Raw genomic sequence first — 17,928 nt, 5'->3', positions numbered from 1 at the left:
CTTATCAGCCACGAGGGCGTCCGCGATGCACAGGCCTTTAGCAAGGATTGCAGCATTTATTTTTCTTTTAGATTATTATTACAATTTAATTAGTTAAACCGTGTTTTGGAATTTGGTTGAGGAAAGGGAACTAATTGTCGCTCACCTACGCATGGTGATCCTCTTAATATGAAGGTAGAGAGAGCTAAATTGAGAAAGTTCACGAAGACAAAGGGATAACAGACGTAGATGTGGAGACAACTGCCGCCTGGGGGGCTTCTTTCCAGTTCATAGATTCGTTTATTCCTCCTTCCCCGTTGCATGACAAGAACGGCTAGGGGGCGTATTGGTCCCATCGTCCTTTTGCATCCACTCTTTTGCCATTCACACCAACACTTGGGCTTCTAGTGTTGTAGTCTCTCTGTCGGATAAAGCTTATCCTCTGATACCTTTCTTCAGGGCTTAACATTAATTTTGCTATCCACCATTGCCGTATCTTCGGTTGCCTGTCATCATGGGCGGACAGACGGTGATCACTTTCTGTTTAAAAGCCTCCTGATGCGCTTGGTTTCCGCGTCTCAACTTTGTAATGGTGGACGCGTCTTCGTGGTTCTCTATGGGATTACACAAACTATGTGATTTCCTTGGAGAAGGATTTTTGTTGCTAAGCTTGAAATTTGGTTTTAAATTGGTTTCAAGCTCAATTGCATGTACGTATTACTCCGTCATCTTAAGAGGGAAAATATTTTGTAGCCGCAACCTCGATTTTGTATTTGTATTTATACCTGAAGGCCATCTCATGGATGAATACATAATGATGGGGCACTAAATATGTATGGTAACCCTGCGCTCCTAGGTTTGATCGGATCATGGCCAAGATGGCAACTTTGCAGCTTATCAACATAATCAAATCAAATCAACTTCTACCAACCAGACGATCAAGTCGAGTATAGCAGAAACAACCGACCTCTAAGGTTGAGCTCGCCAACTCAGCCAGACAACCACTCGGCTCAGCATCGAGCCAACTAGAGTCCTTTCATCTCAGATCATAGCCACATGCCTGAGTCATTGATGGCACATTTCTAAGCCGTTACAACGTGCTCTCAGATGGTTATAGTCGGATCCCATATGATTACAGTGGAATCTCCGACAATTATAGCGCTCTTAGAACATAATCTCTAGGGATTCTGCATCCTTAAGGTATAAATAGACCTAGAGACCCTTCATGAAAGGTAACTGACAAAAATCCTAACTGAACGGCATCTCTGTATCTTTGATTCCTTCTTCATGCCCACACAAACCCTCTTTGTTCCCAAACAAACACTCATCCTAACTTTTAAGTATTAGAGGATCCGGCTAGAGCAAAGCTCTAGCAAATTCTTTGGTCTTGTTTGTTATCTTGCAGATCGACAAAAGTAGCCCACATCAGCGAGCCGGAAATTGGCAGCAACATATAGGAATAGCAATCTCTGCATCTCAACCTATCCAACAAATGTGCTAATCAAAGCTGAGAGTGTTCTTGTTGAGTTAACTACTAGCAAAGTAGTTTTATAGTCGGATGGAAGATCGCAGTCATCCATGCTTCCAAATAATTCATGTTTCCTCATGCATATCTCATCCTTCCATCCTGTCGCCTACATTACATGTGCCGTGCTCGTGCTTCAAAAACAAACGCCATCTTAAAAGGCTCCAATCAGTAAATAATCAAGGCAACGATTTCTGCATTAAATCAAATCCAAAGTTTATAAAAGGTTGGTCACTGTTCATGAATAAAATATTTGAGTGAAGGATAAATGTCATGTTGATAGCTGGTCATAAAATTTGCTTAATCCTGCCATGCTGGATGGGATTGTCATCCTCCAGCCATCTTCTTGGTCCTAAAAGGTCAAGCAGCTAATGCAAATAGAACTAAATAGACTGCAACGACGTTTACTTACATTTTGTTGAAATCACTACTTATCTTAAAAGCTTAAGCTAATAGGATAAGGTAGATTTATTTATATATTTTTTTACCACTCCCCCTTATATGTGGTCCGGACTTTTCTTTTAATGGGTGAGCCCAACATGTGAAATTTTTCTAATAATAGGGTTAAAGAGTGCGGAGACAGGATTCAAACTCATGACCTCTACTCTGATACCATATTGAAATCACCACTTGTCCTTAAAGCTTAAGCTAATAGGATAAGGTAGATTTATTTATATATATTATATATTTTTTTTACACATTTTGAGATTAATCAGCTAGTCGATAGTTGGTGGTGAAGACATTAAACCATGGAAAAATTGTCTTGCCCAAATAATGGCTCCATGAGGCCACGACTAACTCGACCTTAGAAATGCAATGGCCATAGAATTCATATGGACAAATGATTGATTTAAGCTGCGATTGGTCCAAACTTTCTAAAAACGGCTTCTTACGGCCTGCCCAGAATGCCCCTATATACCTTCAGTTTCAAGACTTTGTTCGCACAGCGAATAAAGGCCGGATTGAAGGGGGCAGTTAGTTGGCTGCTTCTTGGCCACGGCCCCCCTGCTTATAGATACGCGATACTTGTTCTAAATTCTAAGGCTTCAACACAGCTCTTCTGCACAGAAGAAAGAAAAGGTACCTCCCTTTTCCCACATGCACCATATCCAACTTAATGGCGATAAAATGTTTCTAGGAATGACCATTCTATGATTCTGCGGGGGTTTGCTACCTTCGGCTCATACAAGCACATTGGGAGTCGTATCACGATTACCCCACTAGGTAAAGGACCACAAGCCTAGTCCGAGAAGTTAACATCGATTTTGCTGAAAAGCCTTCTTGAATTTTGCAACACTTACCGAATGCAGAGACTGTGTGCCACCCACAATCTTCTTCTCCTTGTACGCTTGCATGTCTCGAAGTAGCCGTTTGTATGCTAAGATTCAGTGTCGGTGGACGGGGGACAGGATCCCCGTGCCCTCTCTTGGGTGTAATCGAGCAAAGAATGAACAGAACTCGATGAGGCTGCTGGATCCAAGACTGGGACCAAACTCCAATGGTTACATTCACCAATGTCACTTGTTGGTCTGTCTAAGCTATACTATAGACTAAGGACCGTCGAACTATCCCAAATCGGATAGTTGAGATGCACCAAACTAAACCGATCAATTATCGAGATAGTTTAGCCGGTCGATCTAGTTTTCTTTTTTTAAAACAAAAAAATCTCTAATGGTGGCTTCGTGATGACGACGACGATGCTATAAAGATGAAAATATCCATATGGATCTATTTTCATATCTGAATCTAACTAAATATGAATAAAAATTTGAGTATCTAACTATTATCTGTATCCATATCTATATTCATTAAAAAAACTATCCAATCCATATCCAAATATCTAACTCTATTTATTATAGCACTCATAATTTTTTAAGAGAAATAAATGACTACATTAATATGCTATTAATTTGATTTATCATCTGCATAGTAATATCTTTAATTCTGCAGCCATAAAGTTTTATCCGACTTATATTTACATTTGTGTCTATACTTCCAATATCCAATTTATATATGTATCTATTTAAAACGAATATGGATATGAATTTTTTGCATGCAACTAACATCTATATCCATATCTGTATTTGTCAAATAAAATAAATATGGATATAGATATATTAGTATTTGATCTGATTTCAACCCTACGATGCTGGCTAGGGTTGGGGTTTAGCACGGGCTGCACGTCTAGGGTTAGGGTACCGGTGCACCTCCCTTCCTCCCTCTTCTCTTCTTTTCTCTCTCTCCCCCTCCTCTCTCTCTCCCCCCTCCCTTTCCTTGGTTCCTGGGACACCTTGGCTTAGTACAATATATTGCAATACCATATCGAACCAATCACCAACCGATACGACCTTTGGTACTGGTTCAGAGAATCGCATGTTAATTGTTGGATAGAAATCTAATGAAGGCCTTGAGATCATCGAAGAAATGAACCCAGACATTTGCTGGGCAAAAAGAGCTCCAATCAAGCCCATAGCTGGTTTGAGAATTGGTCCGAGCATATTTGGCCTAGCTCTATGTGGTCAAAGCTACAACCTAAAAATGTTTTGAGTTCCCTTTAAGCATGCAAAAAGCAAATCAATACATTTTTTAAGTATAATAGAACAATGTCTTTTCAGCATCATGAGGCATTTCAACTCTAATTTGAATGTTCATTCAGTTGCATGCATTCCGTTGAAGGAGCAAAACCAGCCCTTCTCCAAGGTTTTGCAGCTATAACTTATAAGAGCAAAATCAACCTTTAAAATATGTTTCCTATGATTTGATCCCAACAAAATATATGGAAACCATGTGTATATTTTTCCTTCAAATCAAAAAGTTTTAGTCACAAGATGGCATGCGGTTTAACAATTGCTTAATGGGCCGGATGAAACACTTAAAGGCATAACACAAACTAACTTGAGGTGCTCATGGAAGAATTTCAAGGGCTGATGACACCTAATTGCAGCGTGATCCAGCGGAAACAAGCCAGGAAGATCAGAATTGTTGTCCCGACACACAACCAAATCCAAAAACCGTAATGAACTCACTAAATCTAATTATTATTTTTACTACTTCACTGTATTCATTTGGATCAAATCATGATCCCTCAAGTCTGGAGAGGTTTCGCCAACCTAAAAAAATGGGAGAAGACCACCCGGACGAGTCCATTGCATCAAACACTATAAGCTACAAAATCGCAATACCATAGGTTACAGATTACTGGATTGCTTCAGTGTAATACGACAAATTCTGGCTTGTTATGACGTGTGCTTTAGTGAAGGATTCCACCACAAATCTCCTCCTTAAAGTCGCCCTCTTGTCGAAAATAAGCATCATATTTTATTTTTTTTTCGAAAGATTAAAAGTAAACACAATATAACCAACATTTAACACGACGTATCCAGATAGGACTCAGCCAGATTCGAGATCTAACATAGATACTAGCGTATCTATCCTACCAACTTTTTCGGCTCCCCCACATGGAAATAGGGCGCCTTTAGATAAGGACTACGACGATTCTAAAGTCCAGGGGTCTATATATACTCGGATACTCCCGACCCTCGAGCCTCCAGATCCCGCCGGCGAGCTAAGAAAGCCCGGAGCCGGAGCTCCACAAGCCCCATTGCAACCATTGCTATGGCTTTCAAGATGGTAATACCGACGTATGTCGTCTATGGAGTTCGTCGAGTTTGCTTCGAAAGGCTTTTGATTAGTTTTTCCGATGGCAGGCAAGCGAGGGGATGAGAGTGACGGAGGAGTGCCGGCAGTCGTTCATGGCCATGAAGTGGAAGCGGGTTCACCGATACGTCGTGTACAAGATCGACGAGAGGTCGAGATCTGTGATGGTGGATAGGGTGGGAGGTCCTGGCGAGGGATACGAAGAGCTTGCTGCCTCCCTCCCAAACGACGACTGCCGCTATGCTGTCTTCGACTTCGACTTTGTCGTCGACAAATGCCGGAAGAGCAAAATCTTCTTTATCACCTGGTTCTCTCTCTCTCTCTCTCTCTCTCTCTCTCTCTCTCTCTCTGACTCTCAGTGGTTGTTAAGATAGGAGTTCTTTTGAGGGACGGGAAAGTAATTTCCCGTTTTTTTTTTATAAGAGAAATAGTAGAATAATGAACGTCCGGGAAACACAGGTTTCTGCAGCAGAATGAGAAATCTATAGACATGGTTATTATACGTACAAGTTTAGGTTGACGTGGTCTCGAAAATTAATAAGCCTAGATGTGGATGCAACGGAACCGCGATGTGTTAAGAAAAGCAATTGAAGAGCTCATCACATAGGTGGATCAGATTTTCAGACTGGCCTATGATGGCAAAGAAATTGATAGCGCCAATTCTTTACTCAAAAATACCAATCCTGAATGCTAAATATCCATGATGTATATTTTTTCCCTTCATGTACAGGCGTACATTAAGATTGATATCGCAGCTTGTACCGGCCGGCTACCAATTTGGTATGGTACAAATCCATATTGTATCATGCCAGAGCGTACCACAACAGGAGAGGAAGGAAGAGAGAGAGGAGGGTGAGGGAGGGGGAGAGAGAGAAAGAAAGAGGAAGGGAGGGAGAGAGAGAGAAAACCCTGACTTTAGGAGAATTGGGGTTAGAGAGAAGAAGAATAGAAGAAAGGATGGTGGAGAGGTGGAGAGCGAGAAAGAGAGAGAGAGAAAAAGAAAAAGCTATACCTCTTTGGCTACGTTGGAGTCGAAATCACTATCAAGGTCGATCAACCATCATTGTTGGTCATTCACATTACATACCATGGAGCTTCGAAGCTCCCATCATGACAAAGAGGGAGGACCTCGGTCATGGTGGAAGATCAATCGATCGAGAGAGAAGGGAGCGTGGAGAGAGAGTGATTCGAAGGGGTCAGGACCTTGCGGGGCGCAGGGGGCGGGGACCATGTTAGATGCACTTGATTTGCCCGAGCTTTGAGATAGAGACACAAGGACTTAATGTTAATCTACACTGCTAACCTTGCCAAACCTATATGATATATCTTCGGGTTGAGATCATGCTTGTTACTGTCTTTGTTACTGCATTCCTTAATCTACACTGCTGACAAACTTATTTGTTGTTAACTATGCTGAACCACTGGCCCCATAGCATACTTGTTGTTGCCCAAATGATAACGGATTAGAATTAATTGAACGGATTTGCCTTTTTTTTTTTTCTTCTCCCCAGGTCTCCAACTGCATCAAGGGTAAGAGCAAAGATGCTGTATGCCACCTCAAAACAATGGCTGAGGAGGGCGCTCGACGGAGTCTGTTATGAGGTGCAGGCCACGGATCCCACTGAGATGGGATTTGATGATGTTATCAGAAAACGGGCCCAATGAGCAGCTAAAACTGCTTGCTGACTGTGCTTCTCTCCTTGCTTATTAAATATGTCAAACTTCTTATGTACATATCAAAACTTCATGTCACCATTAGATTCTCACCAAGGAGGGAGGCCTGGTAACCTACCCTTCGTCATTTCTATTAATATAGTCTGCTTGTATTGTTGTGATGTGAGAAAGAGAATAAAGACAAGCAGCGCTGTTAGTTCTCTCTTCGAAATATAAGTTAATCAAAAGTACTAATGCACCGGAGAGCTTTCTGAGCTTTTCTAGGTGCGATCATACCAGCACTAATGGACCGGATTCTAGGCTGCGTATTTTTTCCCCAAGCAAACCTAGGCCTGGCTTGAAAAATAACTGGACCAACAGGGCATAAATCGTTTTGTAGGCAAGCCCAAAGACCAGGCTTGGGCCACATCCAAAATATTAGAGTGCTTTTAGGCATAAAAGAGGAAGAATTTGAAATATTTGATCGATAAGTCTTATGTCTGATGGCATGTGAATATATGACTAAATCAAGCATGTGTCTCATAAACAGCTAGCTTATCCTATATCCCCATCTGCTACAAAAGAAAGAGGAGTCAAAAGCACTTGCCACCAACAATATCGTAAAAATTTAAGGCATAACGCTCCTGAATTTGATTTATTAAAAAAAATAATCAAATGACAAGCAATGTAAAAGATGAAAAGGAGTCTCACAAATTGCTGTTGACTAAAAATTGAAGTGTTGGATAGTTGAATGCAGTTCTGATTCCCCTGCAACATTTCTACTCCTTTGATGTCATAATCATCAATCCCAATGCACCAATGATTAAGTACTGCCAAAAAAACAGAGAAAGAGGAGAAAAAAAAAAGTTGAAAACAAAGCGGCCTGAACCTGAAAATAACTACAACAGGATAGCTCCATATATTATTCTGGATCGGCAATATGTTGAGATGGAGTTATCAGCGAAAAAGATGAACACACCTAAAGTGATTATGCTTAAGAAAAGACAGTTTAACAAGATACAGAAGTGAGAAGAATTACATTGATAAAGACATTTTTGAACAAACCATGACAACAACCTAATATATTAATCATTCAAACAAGCCAAGTTTGTTCCAGTCTTTTACCCTTGGTCATTTTTTATATATGTTAAAACAAGTTTGAATACACCTGTTTTCCTATTCAATAACTTCTTTAATAAATGGCTGGGATGAAATTCAGATGTCAAAGTCACTAATTAGAACATGTCAATTCCTCCTTCCAAGCATAAATTTATGTTGGCTATTCTCAAGACAGCATACCTTAATAACTGGCTTCTCATTCATGATAATGGTAACCCATCCAACATATGGCAAAACTCTGTATCGATCCAATTTTGAAGTAAAGAAATAAGTAAAAATACAAAAGTGGACATGCCAAAAAAACAAATATTATAAGAAGAATATGATGTTAAAATGTAATAACTAATTCTTACCCTATAGCTCGCCCTGTGATATGATGCTTCTGAAGCCAAAGCTGACCGTAAGGATAAAGAAGCCTATCATCTTCTTCATTATTATCTCCTGATGTTCAAACCCATAAATGTAACTGTTCACTGATGAACACTACAAAACCAGTATGGAATGAGAAAAAATTGAGGGCAGAATCCTAGTTTAATAATTTCGCTTTCTTAGGTTTCCAGATATTCCTAGTCTTACCATTTATTTCTCACATTACACATATTTATATTTCTAGGTGTATCTATCTCTTTGACTAATTAATCTTAAACTTCTAGATGTACGAACCAATGGCTCTCTGCCTCGACATTATGAAACTAGGCATCATATTTTCTCACAGTTGATGTCTCTGAGGATCAACAGAGAAAACATAAAAGCAATAATACTCAAGATCTGTACAGGCATTCTAGCACAAAAGAATATTGCTCTGATAATAATTAGTAGTGAATACATCCCAGTAGAAAATCAAAGCAATGTTATTGAGGTAGAAAGTGTAGGACAATGAACAAAGCATAATATTTTGCACATTTCTGACAATTTTGTTCTCATTTCCTTTGTCAAGGATGGAAAACTGAAAATTTGCATGGCATCAACATGGCGGAATTAAAGAGGTTTACCAGCAGGATTATTGAATTTTTATTAGTCATGCAGATTATCATAAGGTTCATAATGGTTTCCTAAATTCTTGAGTAAAGGGTACAATATTTTTCATACCTTTTGTGAGAACATCAACTTCTCCTGTGTCTTGCCGCTCATGGACCTGGGTACAAAATTAAGGAACAAAATTAAAGCTTATGAAAAACCAATGAGAAATAGTATCAATTTCTAGTGAAGAAATTATGAGAATCTTCCTGTAGGAACGCAGACAAAGAAACTTACAGTTAAATCTGAACAGTGGCAAAACAGTCAGGTAAGTTACTACAACTAGATTTGCAGCATATAGGTCAGGATCAATGTGAATAATGCTCTGATCTTACAGTAGATAGTAAGAATGGCATCACAGGCATCATTACTAAGATTTGACAAGAATAACAAGAATTTACTTGTCATCAGAGCATAAGAGGGTTTGTGTAGATCAAGGCCAAACTGGAAAAGAAATATAGATCCATAGAAAAGGTCTGGGACCCAAAAGTAAACCTTATTCACCAACCTGGAACGATGGATATGGTGAAAAGAAATATGATCCAAATAGACTTAACCAAACTTGAAGGAACCTGAACAGAGTTCACATCAAAGTCTATAAAATTCAGACCTAACATGAAACTGAATTAAAGCAATGCCAAATGTACTGAGTGAGTCTGTCAAGGTCACGAAACCAAAAACAGACCAGACCCACTTATCCCTGTTTAGGATACCAGCTATGAGTTTTCTTTAAGAGCAACAAGCCAACAACATTGGCATCTCAAATAATGAGACTTCAGAGCATCATGAAATCACATAAGAAGTCTGTTCTAGGCCTCAAACACTAACACACAAGATAATAAAATAAGCATATGTTTTCCTAAGTTGGAGCTCTAAGCCTCTAAGGATGGTGTAGACAAGAAAAAATTAAATAAGAATGAAGGCAATCAAAGAAGAAGGTAGATAGAAGAGGGAAAAGAAAAAGCTAAGGCAGAGCAACTGCATGGTCTGTTCAATCAGACTATTTGCATGCCTGTCTGCCTCGATTAATATGTTGAAAAAACCTTATCATACATAACAGATCAAAATGCCCTGAAGCAGTGTTCTCCTGGAGTTGTTGCATATTTTTGGGCTAAAATTAGGCCAAACAGAGATAAGGCAAGAGCCATACACAGCAAATCACTTAGAAAGAATTCGAACCACCATTAGAACTATCGCTTGCACATAATTAACAACAACCTAGCTATCAAATCTTCAACATTCCCTCTTAAGCCATAGATATAAATCCTTGCAATGACATTGAATGAGTCAGACCATCTCAAAAGCTTCGGTTAACATTCTTGCAACCTGAACCATTGATCGATAGATATGAATCAGTTACTTTCTACCTTTAACTTATGTCGCTCCAAACTAACTTGCTTATTCTTTACTAAAAGATTGGATAGCTGGCTACATGTCCAACTGCTTGGTCAATAAAAAATGTAACTTTTTTCAATGAAAACCTAACTTCTAGACATTATCTGACTGGTCCACTCTATTTCTTAGTTCTCCATAATAGTTAAAAGTTAAGCATTTACATCCAAGAAACTTTAGTAGATTATGGTTACTCTATTGTTCATTAAAGAAAATTCCCAATCAGCAGCTGCATATCCTTCCATCTTTTCTTGCTAGATTCATAAAGTCATAAGTATTTCCATGTTGTTGATGATTATTTTCTAGGTTGTTGATTTGGAACAATAAAATGATCAAGCAATGAACCCAAAATGGGAAGAAGATGGCACAAAGGAGTGAGGAATAAATAGGCTTCAGTTTCTGACTGCCACTGGTATGTGTCAGCCAAAACAGGAATCGTTAGAGTAGGTTTAGGCAAAAACTGGTTGTAACATGCAAAAACCATTCCTGCCCCTGAATGAAGGAGGATTACAGGTTTTTGACCATTTTTACTTACTTTCCGTCATTTTTTGGCCATGAGAAATATCTCATTTCTTTTGACCAAGGCCATGTGTTGCTAGATTTTGCTCCAATCTTACAAAAACTTGAGTAGACTGGCAAGGATTTCATCAAATTACAGTTTACCCAAAAAATGAGTTTAAGTAAAATTATTAAAGTCCCTTCTTTTCTCTATAAAAATCTTCAGATCTATACTGAAGAATAAGTATATTGCAAGAAAAGCAAGAACTTATAAATTGCTGTCAAGACACGAGACAATGAGGATGCTGTTGGAAGTTTTAATTTGAAAAGATTTAAATTTTAAAAATAAAAAAACTAATCTTATCCCTTAATTGTTAGTTGTTTCAAAAGCTTTAAAATTCCTTCCTTTTTTGTCCCACATCAAATATGAGAAAGCAAGTCTTCTTGCTTAAACGGAAACCCCATCCCATTAAGGCCAAGTTGGGCTTTGAGGGAAGCGGACTGGTGACAACACGCGCATGCACACGCTCGGCTCGGCTTGGTAAGGCCAACTGGCTGTGCCGTGCCCATTTAAATGGCAAGGTGGGGCGTGGGCAATGGAACATATCCGAACACATCACATCCACTCCCTCTGATACTTTATCTCTCATGGCGCATTGCTTCCGAGTTTCCAAGTTTCTTCCACTTTCTTCTTCCTTTTCTAGGCAACTGAAGGAAATCATTCAGGTCAAACCTCATCGTGCTTGTTGGAGGAGGATTGGGCTGAGCCAGGTTGTACTTTGAGGACAAGATCGCCGCAAACCCATATGTAGAGGATAAATCACGTTCTTAGGGCAGTGTCAATCACACGCCTCGATCCAGGCAAGATTTTTTCAATCTTCTAATTTTCTTTTAGTATTTTTTTTCTTTTATAATACTATTCTAAATTTATAGAAATAGGAACATAGTAATTTCTAGGCCATATTTCACCAATAGATGCGTGTGCAGATAGGCTAAAGTGACTATTGCATTCAAAGACCCATGATCATGCATTAGAATAGGTACCAAGGACATAAGGCACGATAGCATTTCCTAAAGCTACGTATGCATGGAATATCCAAGGAAGCCAAGAATGTATATATATAATCTTGGATCTTACAAGATCACATGAGGTTCCTGAGTGCTATAATCTTTTTTAGTGTAGGTCTGAGGAAAACTAGAATACTATAGAGTTGTTTATTGCATATTTCTCTATAGTGAACTCGAAAAACATAAAAGTTATTGATGATGATGCCCACAATGATGATGACACCGATGATGATAATGGTGGTGGTTATGGTGATGATGGTAAGGACAATGATAATGAAGTTCAAATATGTAATATGTAAAATATGTTCAAATATTTACATGGTATTTGACCATTGTTTTCCATTCATCAGATATAAGATGCCTAGATAGGTAGAGCTATATATACAAGAGTAACATCCTTCACATATAACTGGGCTTAGATTCAGTTTCAAAACAAATCAAGAAATGGGTGACAAGCTTGATGTCCTTGCTGTGTCTTCTGGTGCTAAAAATGTGGGTTCGATTCTAGGAATCATAAATGCTGAGCAGAGGCCTGGATGAAAGTGATGGGCGAGGCGATCTCACATATAAGGGTGGTGAGTTAGTGTTTCACAAATATTAAATCTTACGAAAGCTAATTCTGTAACAGCTAATATCAAAGCAAAAATCTAAATAAAGGTGAGTGTCATATCTACATCCAAGCAGGCAATTGTCTTGATCTAGAGCTAGGTGAAGGCAATGATTGCTAGAGCTAGCTAACTGAAACCAATAAGGAGAGCAACTTGCAACAAGGATGCAAGTACCAGTGAGTACCGGCGGTACTAAATCTTACCACTAAGAAACCGATACAAGTACACCCCTCATATTGATACCATACTAACACATGCTTACTACCCTGATTTTATGTGTCAGCATAGCATGTATTGTTATGGTACTGTACTGTAAAGTATCAGTATGGGTTATCAATACCAGTACTTTAAACCTTGCCTTGCAGTATAATTCTTAACACAATGTGTGTTAGTATATTTAGAGGTGGCTATGGAAAAGGGAGATATGTTGCTGACTTGGAGCTCATAATAAAGTTTGAGCAAGAGAAGTGCATGTATATAATCAAGGACTTATAAAAGTTGCCTTGTGTTGATATATGCAGTCAAGGCCCAAAGTTCTAGAAGGTGAGGATGTGAAGACAGAAGGTTATGTAGAAGCCAGAATAATAAGGAATTGTGGCACCTCATATAATGCAAGACAAAAAGCAATACTTGAAATAAATCCATCATGATGGCATGAAGCTTAATATTATGATCAAGACATAAGAATGATGAAGAGGGGCAAAAATGGAGGAGAGCGAACAACTCAGAGATAGAACATGCACCATAGGAATGCTGCATGTCCATAAAAATTGATTATAGGTGTGACTCTCTCTTATGGCTTTCAAGTACTTGGGCTGGAAGAATCTTAAGAGTCTAAAGCAAACAAGTACTATAATGGTACGCATACAAGTTCACGTACTCATGCGCAACATCATGAGTTTTCCAAAGGATAATGACGTCTCAAGGGAGCATTTCAACATCTTCCATTAGAAGTAGCACTGTTAAGATGTAAATGATGATGATGAAGCAGGGGCCTACTTTTGACCTTGAAATTACATAAAATATCTATAAGATGTTCTTCATGATCAAGGTAGTGCTACATGAAAATATTTGATAGTGGGGGCTGTGGAAAAGGAGGTAGCATGATATAGTGTCACTGTCAATGATAAAAACAGGTGTGCAAGGTTCAGTGACACAAGATTTGAAGATTTTATTATTGATACATGTGTTCTCAAACTATGTTCTAGTAATCTTATTTTATCCCCAAGTTTCCCCCCCTCTCTCTGCAATCTTTCAAATCAAAATGATTGTTCTATTGCCAAATACAGTCAAGAGTATCGGATCATACAGATGGTATTCACTGCTATTGATGGTCTGCATCTTTCAGAAGCCCAAACTGAAATGTGATTCAGTTAAGATGCTCAGAACATAACTGCTATATGGTCAACAACATTAATGTTTGTCTTCCCTTTACAAGGTTGCAGATTAAGCATTGAAAATGTGAATTGAAGACCATTCTCAGCATTACATAATGGAAAAGATATTTAGATTAAAAGAGTCTATCAGGGTAAAAAATAGTTTATTCAAATTCAACAAACAACAGTGGATTGTTGACCGGAAAGAGTTCAAAGTTATTCTGGTATGTGCAATCCTTCAAGATGCCATAATATACATGGATTTAACATAAAAAGAAAAGCAACTTAAAAGGACCAAAAGCTAAATCAACTTGTCCAGTATAGCATAACTGACATGCAATCTCAACATTACTAAAAGTTAATAGATTACTTATGTAGAACTGTAATAAGTCATTGACAATTAATCATATTTAAATTTTAGAAGGCCCTGAAGCTTAGATTAGTGAAATACCAAGAGATGTAGATGAAATCAAAATTGATGGGCAAATGAAATAGAAGAATAAATTCATCTTAGAAAGCCTCATAAGTCATAACTAAGAGTAATGAAGAGACAGAGACCCTGATTACTTATAAGCATTACCTTGCCTATTCTGATCATACCAAGAATATTTAATGTACTTAAAGTTTGATGAATGAAGGAACGAAGCAGGAGAAAAGACTTACTTCAATTACACGATGAACAATGGGAATGTCTTTTCCCTGACACAAATAAATAATAGCATTAACATGCTAGGGGAAAAAACATCTGCAACATTAATAAAAAAGGGGGGAAAAATGCATTCTTAGGAACTAAAGCTTGTACTCAGTGCTCCACCTTACAGGCCAGGTTATTATTGAGCATTGTGTATAATATGAGAAGGATTAGCAATCTGAAAGTGAAGAAGTTGAAATTTCATATGTAAAGCAAACATATTAACAAACAAACAACAAGTTTAATTTTTCCTGCAAAAATCTGAATGGAAAATACATAGTTTATAAATAATATAGTTTTACCGTACCGAAATCTTTAGTTTGAGCATGAAGAACAACTTTCTACTTGGATTCAAGAATTTCATCATATAAGATACAACCCTCAAAAGGATTGAATGGTGAAGAGTATCAGAGAGAGAGAGAGAGCAGAAAGTTTGTTGGCTATGTCAAGTATGATTGGCATACGTAGTTTTTTTTCTTGAATTCCATAGTGGATGCACAATCAATATTTGAGGGATGAGATGAAAGTCTAAAAGCTAGAGAAAGAACTTCAATATATTGAATGCATGCAAAATCTAGAGAACATTACCAAGATTGTAAGTAATATTTAAAATGTCGGAATCTTTTATGAGCTGTAATTGAAATTATATAGGTAAACACTTACATCAACATTAAATACAACTATTTCACCAGCACGAATAGGGTCCTGATTCATGTGCAAGAATAGAATATCACCCTGCACTAGTACCAAACAGATGGTGTGGATTAAGGAAGACTCGAAAACATTAAAGAATTATTCACTTACGAAATATTTGTAAACATGTGCATACAAATATTAAGTGTCGTTAGACCTTGAAAACCATAAGTTAAAAGAGTAATCTGATACTAAAATGTGTTAAAGATGGGTCTTCACATTAGTAAGAATGAATCCAGAAGACAAATATTGTCTTATTCCATATGCATTTGTTCCAATTATTCCATAGTCAGGTGGGGCCTAATTCAAAAGGCCCATTTTGTTATCACAAGGAAAAGAATAAAGTAATTATGTATAAATGAATAATTACTTATTCATTTATCATATTTCGAGTATACATACTTATCTTAATGTATGTGTTCATATGAGTGTGCTCAATCACTGTTAGCAATAATAATTGTTGCAATTACAAACAAACAATTGATTGCATCTGTGCCCCTACCTCACTCACGAATCGACACCAAGAAATGCCTAATCCTTTCAACTTCTTAAGGATCGGCCAGATACTATATATCCTTTCAATTTCTTAAGGATGTCAAATTTACCATATCCTATAGTCTGTCCATCCTTGTTTAGATTCGATATAGATAAATATTGGTAAACTAAGTACCAAATTTCAAAGTAACTGCTTCATGTTTTTTTTCCTTTTTGAGACAGCTACTTTACATGGCCCGGAGTAAATGCATCCACTCGCATCAGTCACCAAAATGTCACGGAGGCACCTGGGAATGACTGATGAGGCCACCCACAGGACAGCTCCAATGTGATCAGCCACATGAGCAGCAACCCTGTCAGCAGCATTATTGGCTTCCCTGTAAACAACTGCTTCATGTTTCACACAAACTAAGGAAATCAACCAGCTGAATGCCTGACTGGAAGGGGTGCGGATCTTTGTTGGATTTTGGGTCTTGCTATTGCTCTGGATTCTACCCTTGTATTAGCTGATTCCTTTAGTTGTGCAGAATTCAATGCGTTGCCTCCCACTTCACCAAAAAAAAAAAAAAAGTAATAATATATTTTTTTTTAAAAAAAAAAGAAGAAATGAGAAATAGTGACGAGGAAGAAAACAGAAAAAGGAAATAACTTGAATCTAATTTTACCATGAAATTCATCCTTTTAAAATGACTGCGAAAAAGAAAAGATTGCCTGCCTCTATACACTTAATATATAATCCATCTTATACGAATACTAAATAAAAAATTCCCAAACAAATGGATATGACAAGAGTTGGTCATTGCTTAACTTCTTAAACTTAAAAACCATCTAATCTCATCCTCAAGATAGTGCATCATCATGATTAACACCGAAGCCCTTAATCCAGATGAAATGTGATAACAATTCATTTTGACAGATGTCTCATTGAACATCCCAGTCTCAGAAATCAGATAGCATCATCAACTAGAATCCAAATGGAAAACACCTCCTACAGTTCAGCCAACTATATTGGACACGAAGCACATACCTATACTCTTGTTATAAAAGAATGCTTCATGACCAATTCTTTTATCCAAGCAATGAGCTTTTCATAATAAATAAAAACTAGGACTCACCCTCTGAAAGCCAGGTTCCATGCTTCCAGAAAGAACAACCACAACAGGCGACTCCGTCCCGGTAACACACATCAATCCCCTCCATAATATCAATGCCGATGTAACAACCAGACCTGAAAAATAATCTCAGAAAAGTTTAATATAGTCACACCACGCGTTTCAAATTAAAATTATTTTTTTATAAAAAAGTTAATGTATAGCGCTTCGTGAGATAAATTAATAGAAACTAATCGTAATCATTCGTACGAACCGAGGTTAACAGCTTGGGTGAGGGCTTGCTTCGTCTGGAGAGATCGAATAGACTCCAAGTTTCCGCCGATCCAACCCATCTTCTTGATCTCTCTCGGCGCACTTGCTCTTTCTTCTACCTGCTTGTTGTATTGCCCGCGCTGCTTCTCCGCCCTTGGTTGGTTGTTTGGCCCTTAAGTTTTGTGATGGGGCCGACGATGACCGCCGAGAGCGCGGGACGACGGCCGCGACGTGGCTCCAGTTTTGCAAGCCGTTGGATTAACATCCGATGGTCGTCCGTCTAGCCGTCCGGACCGGATTAGATTGTTGACAAATCGACCAAATATTTAAGAAGGAATGCCTTTAACCGGTCTCCCCCCACTAGCAGCGTGCAACCAAAGCATATGACGTGGCCGAAATCTGTTGGCTGTTGCGGTAGCACCACCAGTAGACTGCGTTTAATAGCGGATAGAAGCAACATGCCCCAAATAAGTGGCACGTGTCGTGTATCAGACTGTGCAAATTTCAGGCTCCAACGTGGCAGACATCCCGTGGTCAACGAGCCGGGACTAGAATATCAAACAAGTTTTTTATTTCCTTTCTGACAATTTAAAAAAGAAAGCGATAGGATAATAGCTGTTGTCTTGGTTATAATCTAAATTTTCCATATGCCCTGTTGGGCTAAGTGGCCATCTCTAGAATTTGTAAATTTAAAAAGCAGAGTTCAAGAAGTTATTCACTTTACATCAAAATAGTCCAAACTCTTGATTACGGGGAAGTAAAATTTGTTTTTATACTTCATGTAAAAGGTTAA

At 38.3% G+C, this 17,928-nt stretch overlaps 2 protein-coding genes across 18 annotated transcripts; one reads left to right on the top strand and one right to left on the bottom strand.

The window, feature by feature from the left end:
- Positions 1-1,645: 1,645 nt before the first annotated feature.
- Positions 1,646-17,507, bottom strand: LOC103706168 (uncharacterized). 17 transcript variants are annotated; one of them, XR_015976682.2, is made up of 9 exons: positions 17,137-17,478; positions 16,887-16,999; positions 15,247-15,318; positions 14,556-14,591; positions 9,023-9,068; positions 8,287-8,374; positions 8,114-8,171; positions 7,526-7,644; positions 1,655-1,698 (listed from the first exon to the last, which is right to left on the bottom strand). XR_015976682.2 is itself a non-coding variant. In XM_008790202.6 (8 exons), exons 1-8 carry the CDS (start codon positions 17,213-17,215, stop codon positions 7,594-7,596), a joined length of 543 nt encoding a protein of 180 aa, XP_008788424.2. In that variant the 5' UTR covers positions 17,216-17,478; the 3' UTR covers positions 7,273-7,593. The 17 variants fall into 17 exon arrangements, 12 of the variants coding, with proteins under 12 accessions (XP_088575176.1, XP_008788424.2, XP_026660126.2 ...); XR_015976681.2 differs by lacking the exon at positions 1,655-1,698 and adding an exon at positions 7,273-7,386; XR_015976683.2 differs by lacking the exons at positions 1,655-1,698; positions 8,114-8,171 and adding an exon at positions 7,273-7,386 and having other exon boundaries at positions 8,287-8,406; positions 17,137-17,481.
- LOC103706167 (actin-depolymerizing factor 5-like) lies at positions 4,717-7,068 on the top strand. The gene is made up of 3 exons (XM_008790199.5): positions 4,717-5,134; positions 5,212-5,468; positions 6,673-7,068. Exons 1-3 carry the CDS (start codon positions 5,120-5,122, stop codon positions 6,824-6,826), a joined length of 426 nt encoding a protein of 141 aa, XP_008788421.1. The 5' UTR covers positions 4,717-5,119; the 3' UTR covers positions 6,827-7,068.
- Positions 17,508-17,928: the final 421 nt, after the last annotated feature.

This window comes from Phoenix dactylifera, chromosome 3 (assembly GCF_051530095.1).
Source record: "Phoenix dactylifera cultivar Ajwa chromosome 3, Ajwa_hap1_PhDact_Kaust_v1.1, whole genome shotgun sequence".
NCBI lineage: Eukaryota > Viridiplantae > Streptophyta > Magnoliopsida > Arecales > Arecaceae > Phoenix > Phoenix dactylifera.
This window is presented reverse-complemented; position numbering and strand designations above follow the sequence as displayed.

Bases quoted from the DNA above. Each gene is read 5' to 3' on its own strand.
- LOC103706168 (XM_088719043.2), bottom strand. From the start codon at position 17,215: ATGGGTTGGATCGGCGGAAACTTGGAGTCTATTCGATCTCTCCAGACG. The intron at 14,592-15,246 runs GTAAGTGTTTAC...TATTTGTGTCAG, and splicing joins TAGTTGTATTTAATGTTGAT to GGAAAAGACATTCCCATTGT. The intron at 7,645-9,022 runs GTATGAAAAATA...TTTTTTTGGCAG, and splicing joins AGTTGATGTTCTCACAAAAG to TACTTAATCATTGGTGCATT.
- LOC103706167 (XM_008790199.5), top strand. The intron at 5,469-6,672 runs GTTCTCTCTCTC...TCTTCTCCCCAG, and splicing joins AAAATCTTCTTTATCACCTG to GTCTCCAACTGCATCAAGGG.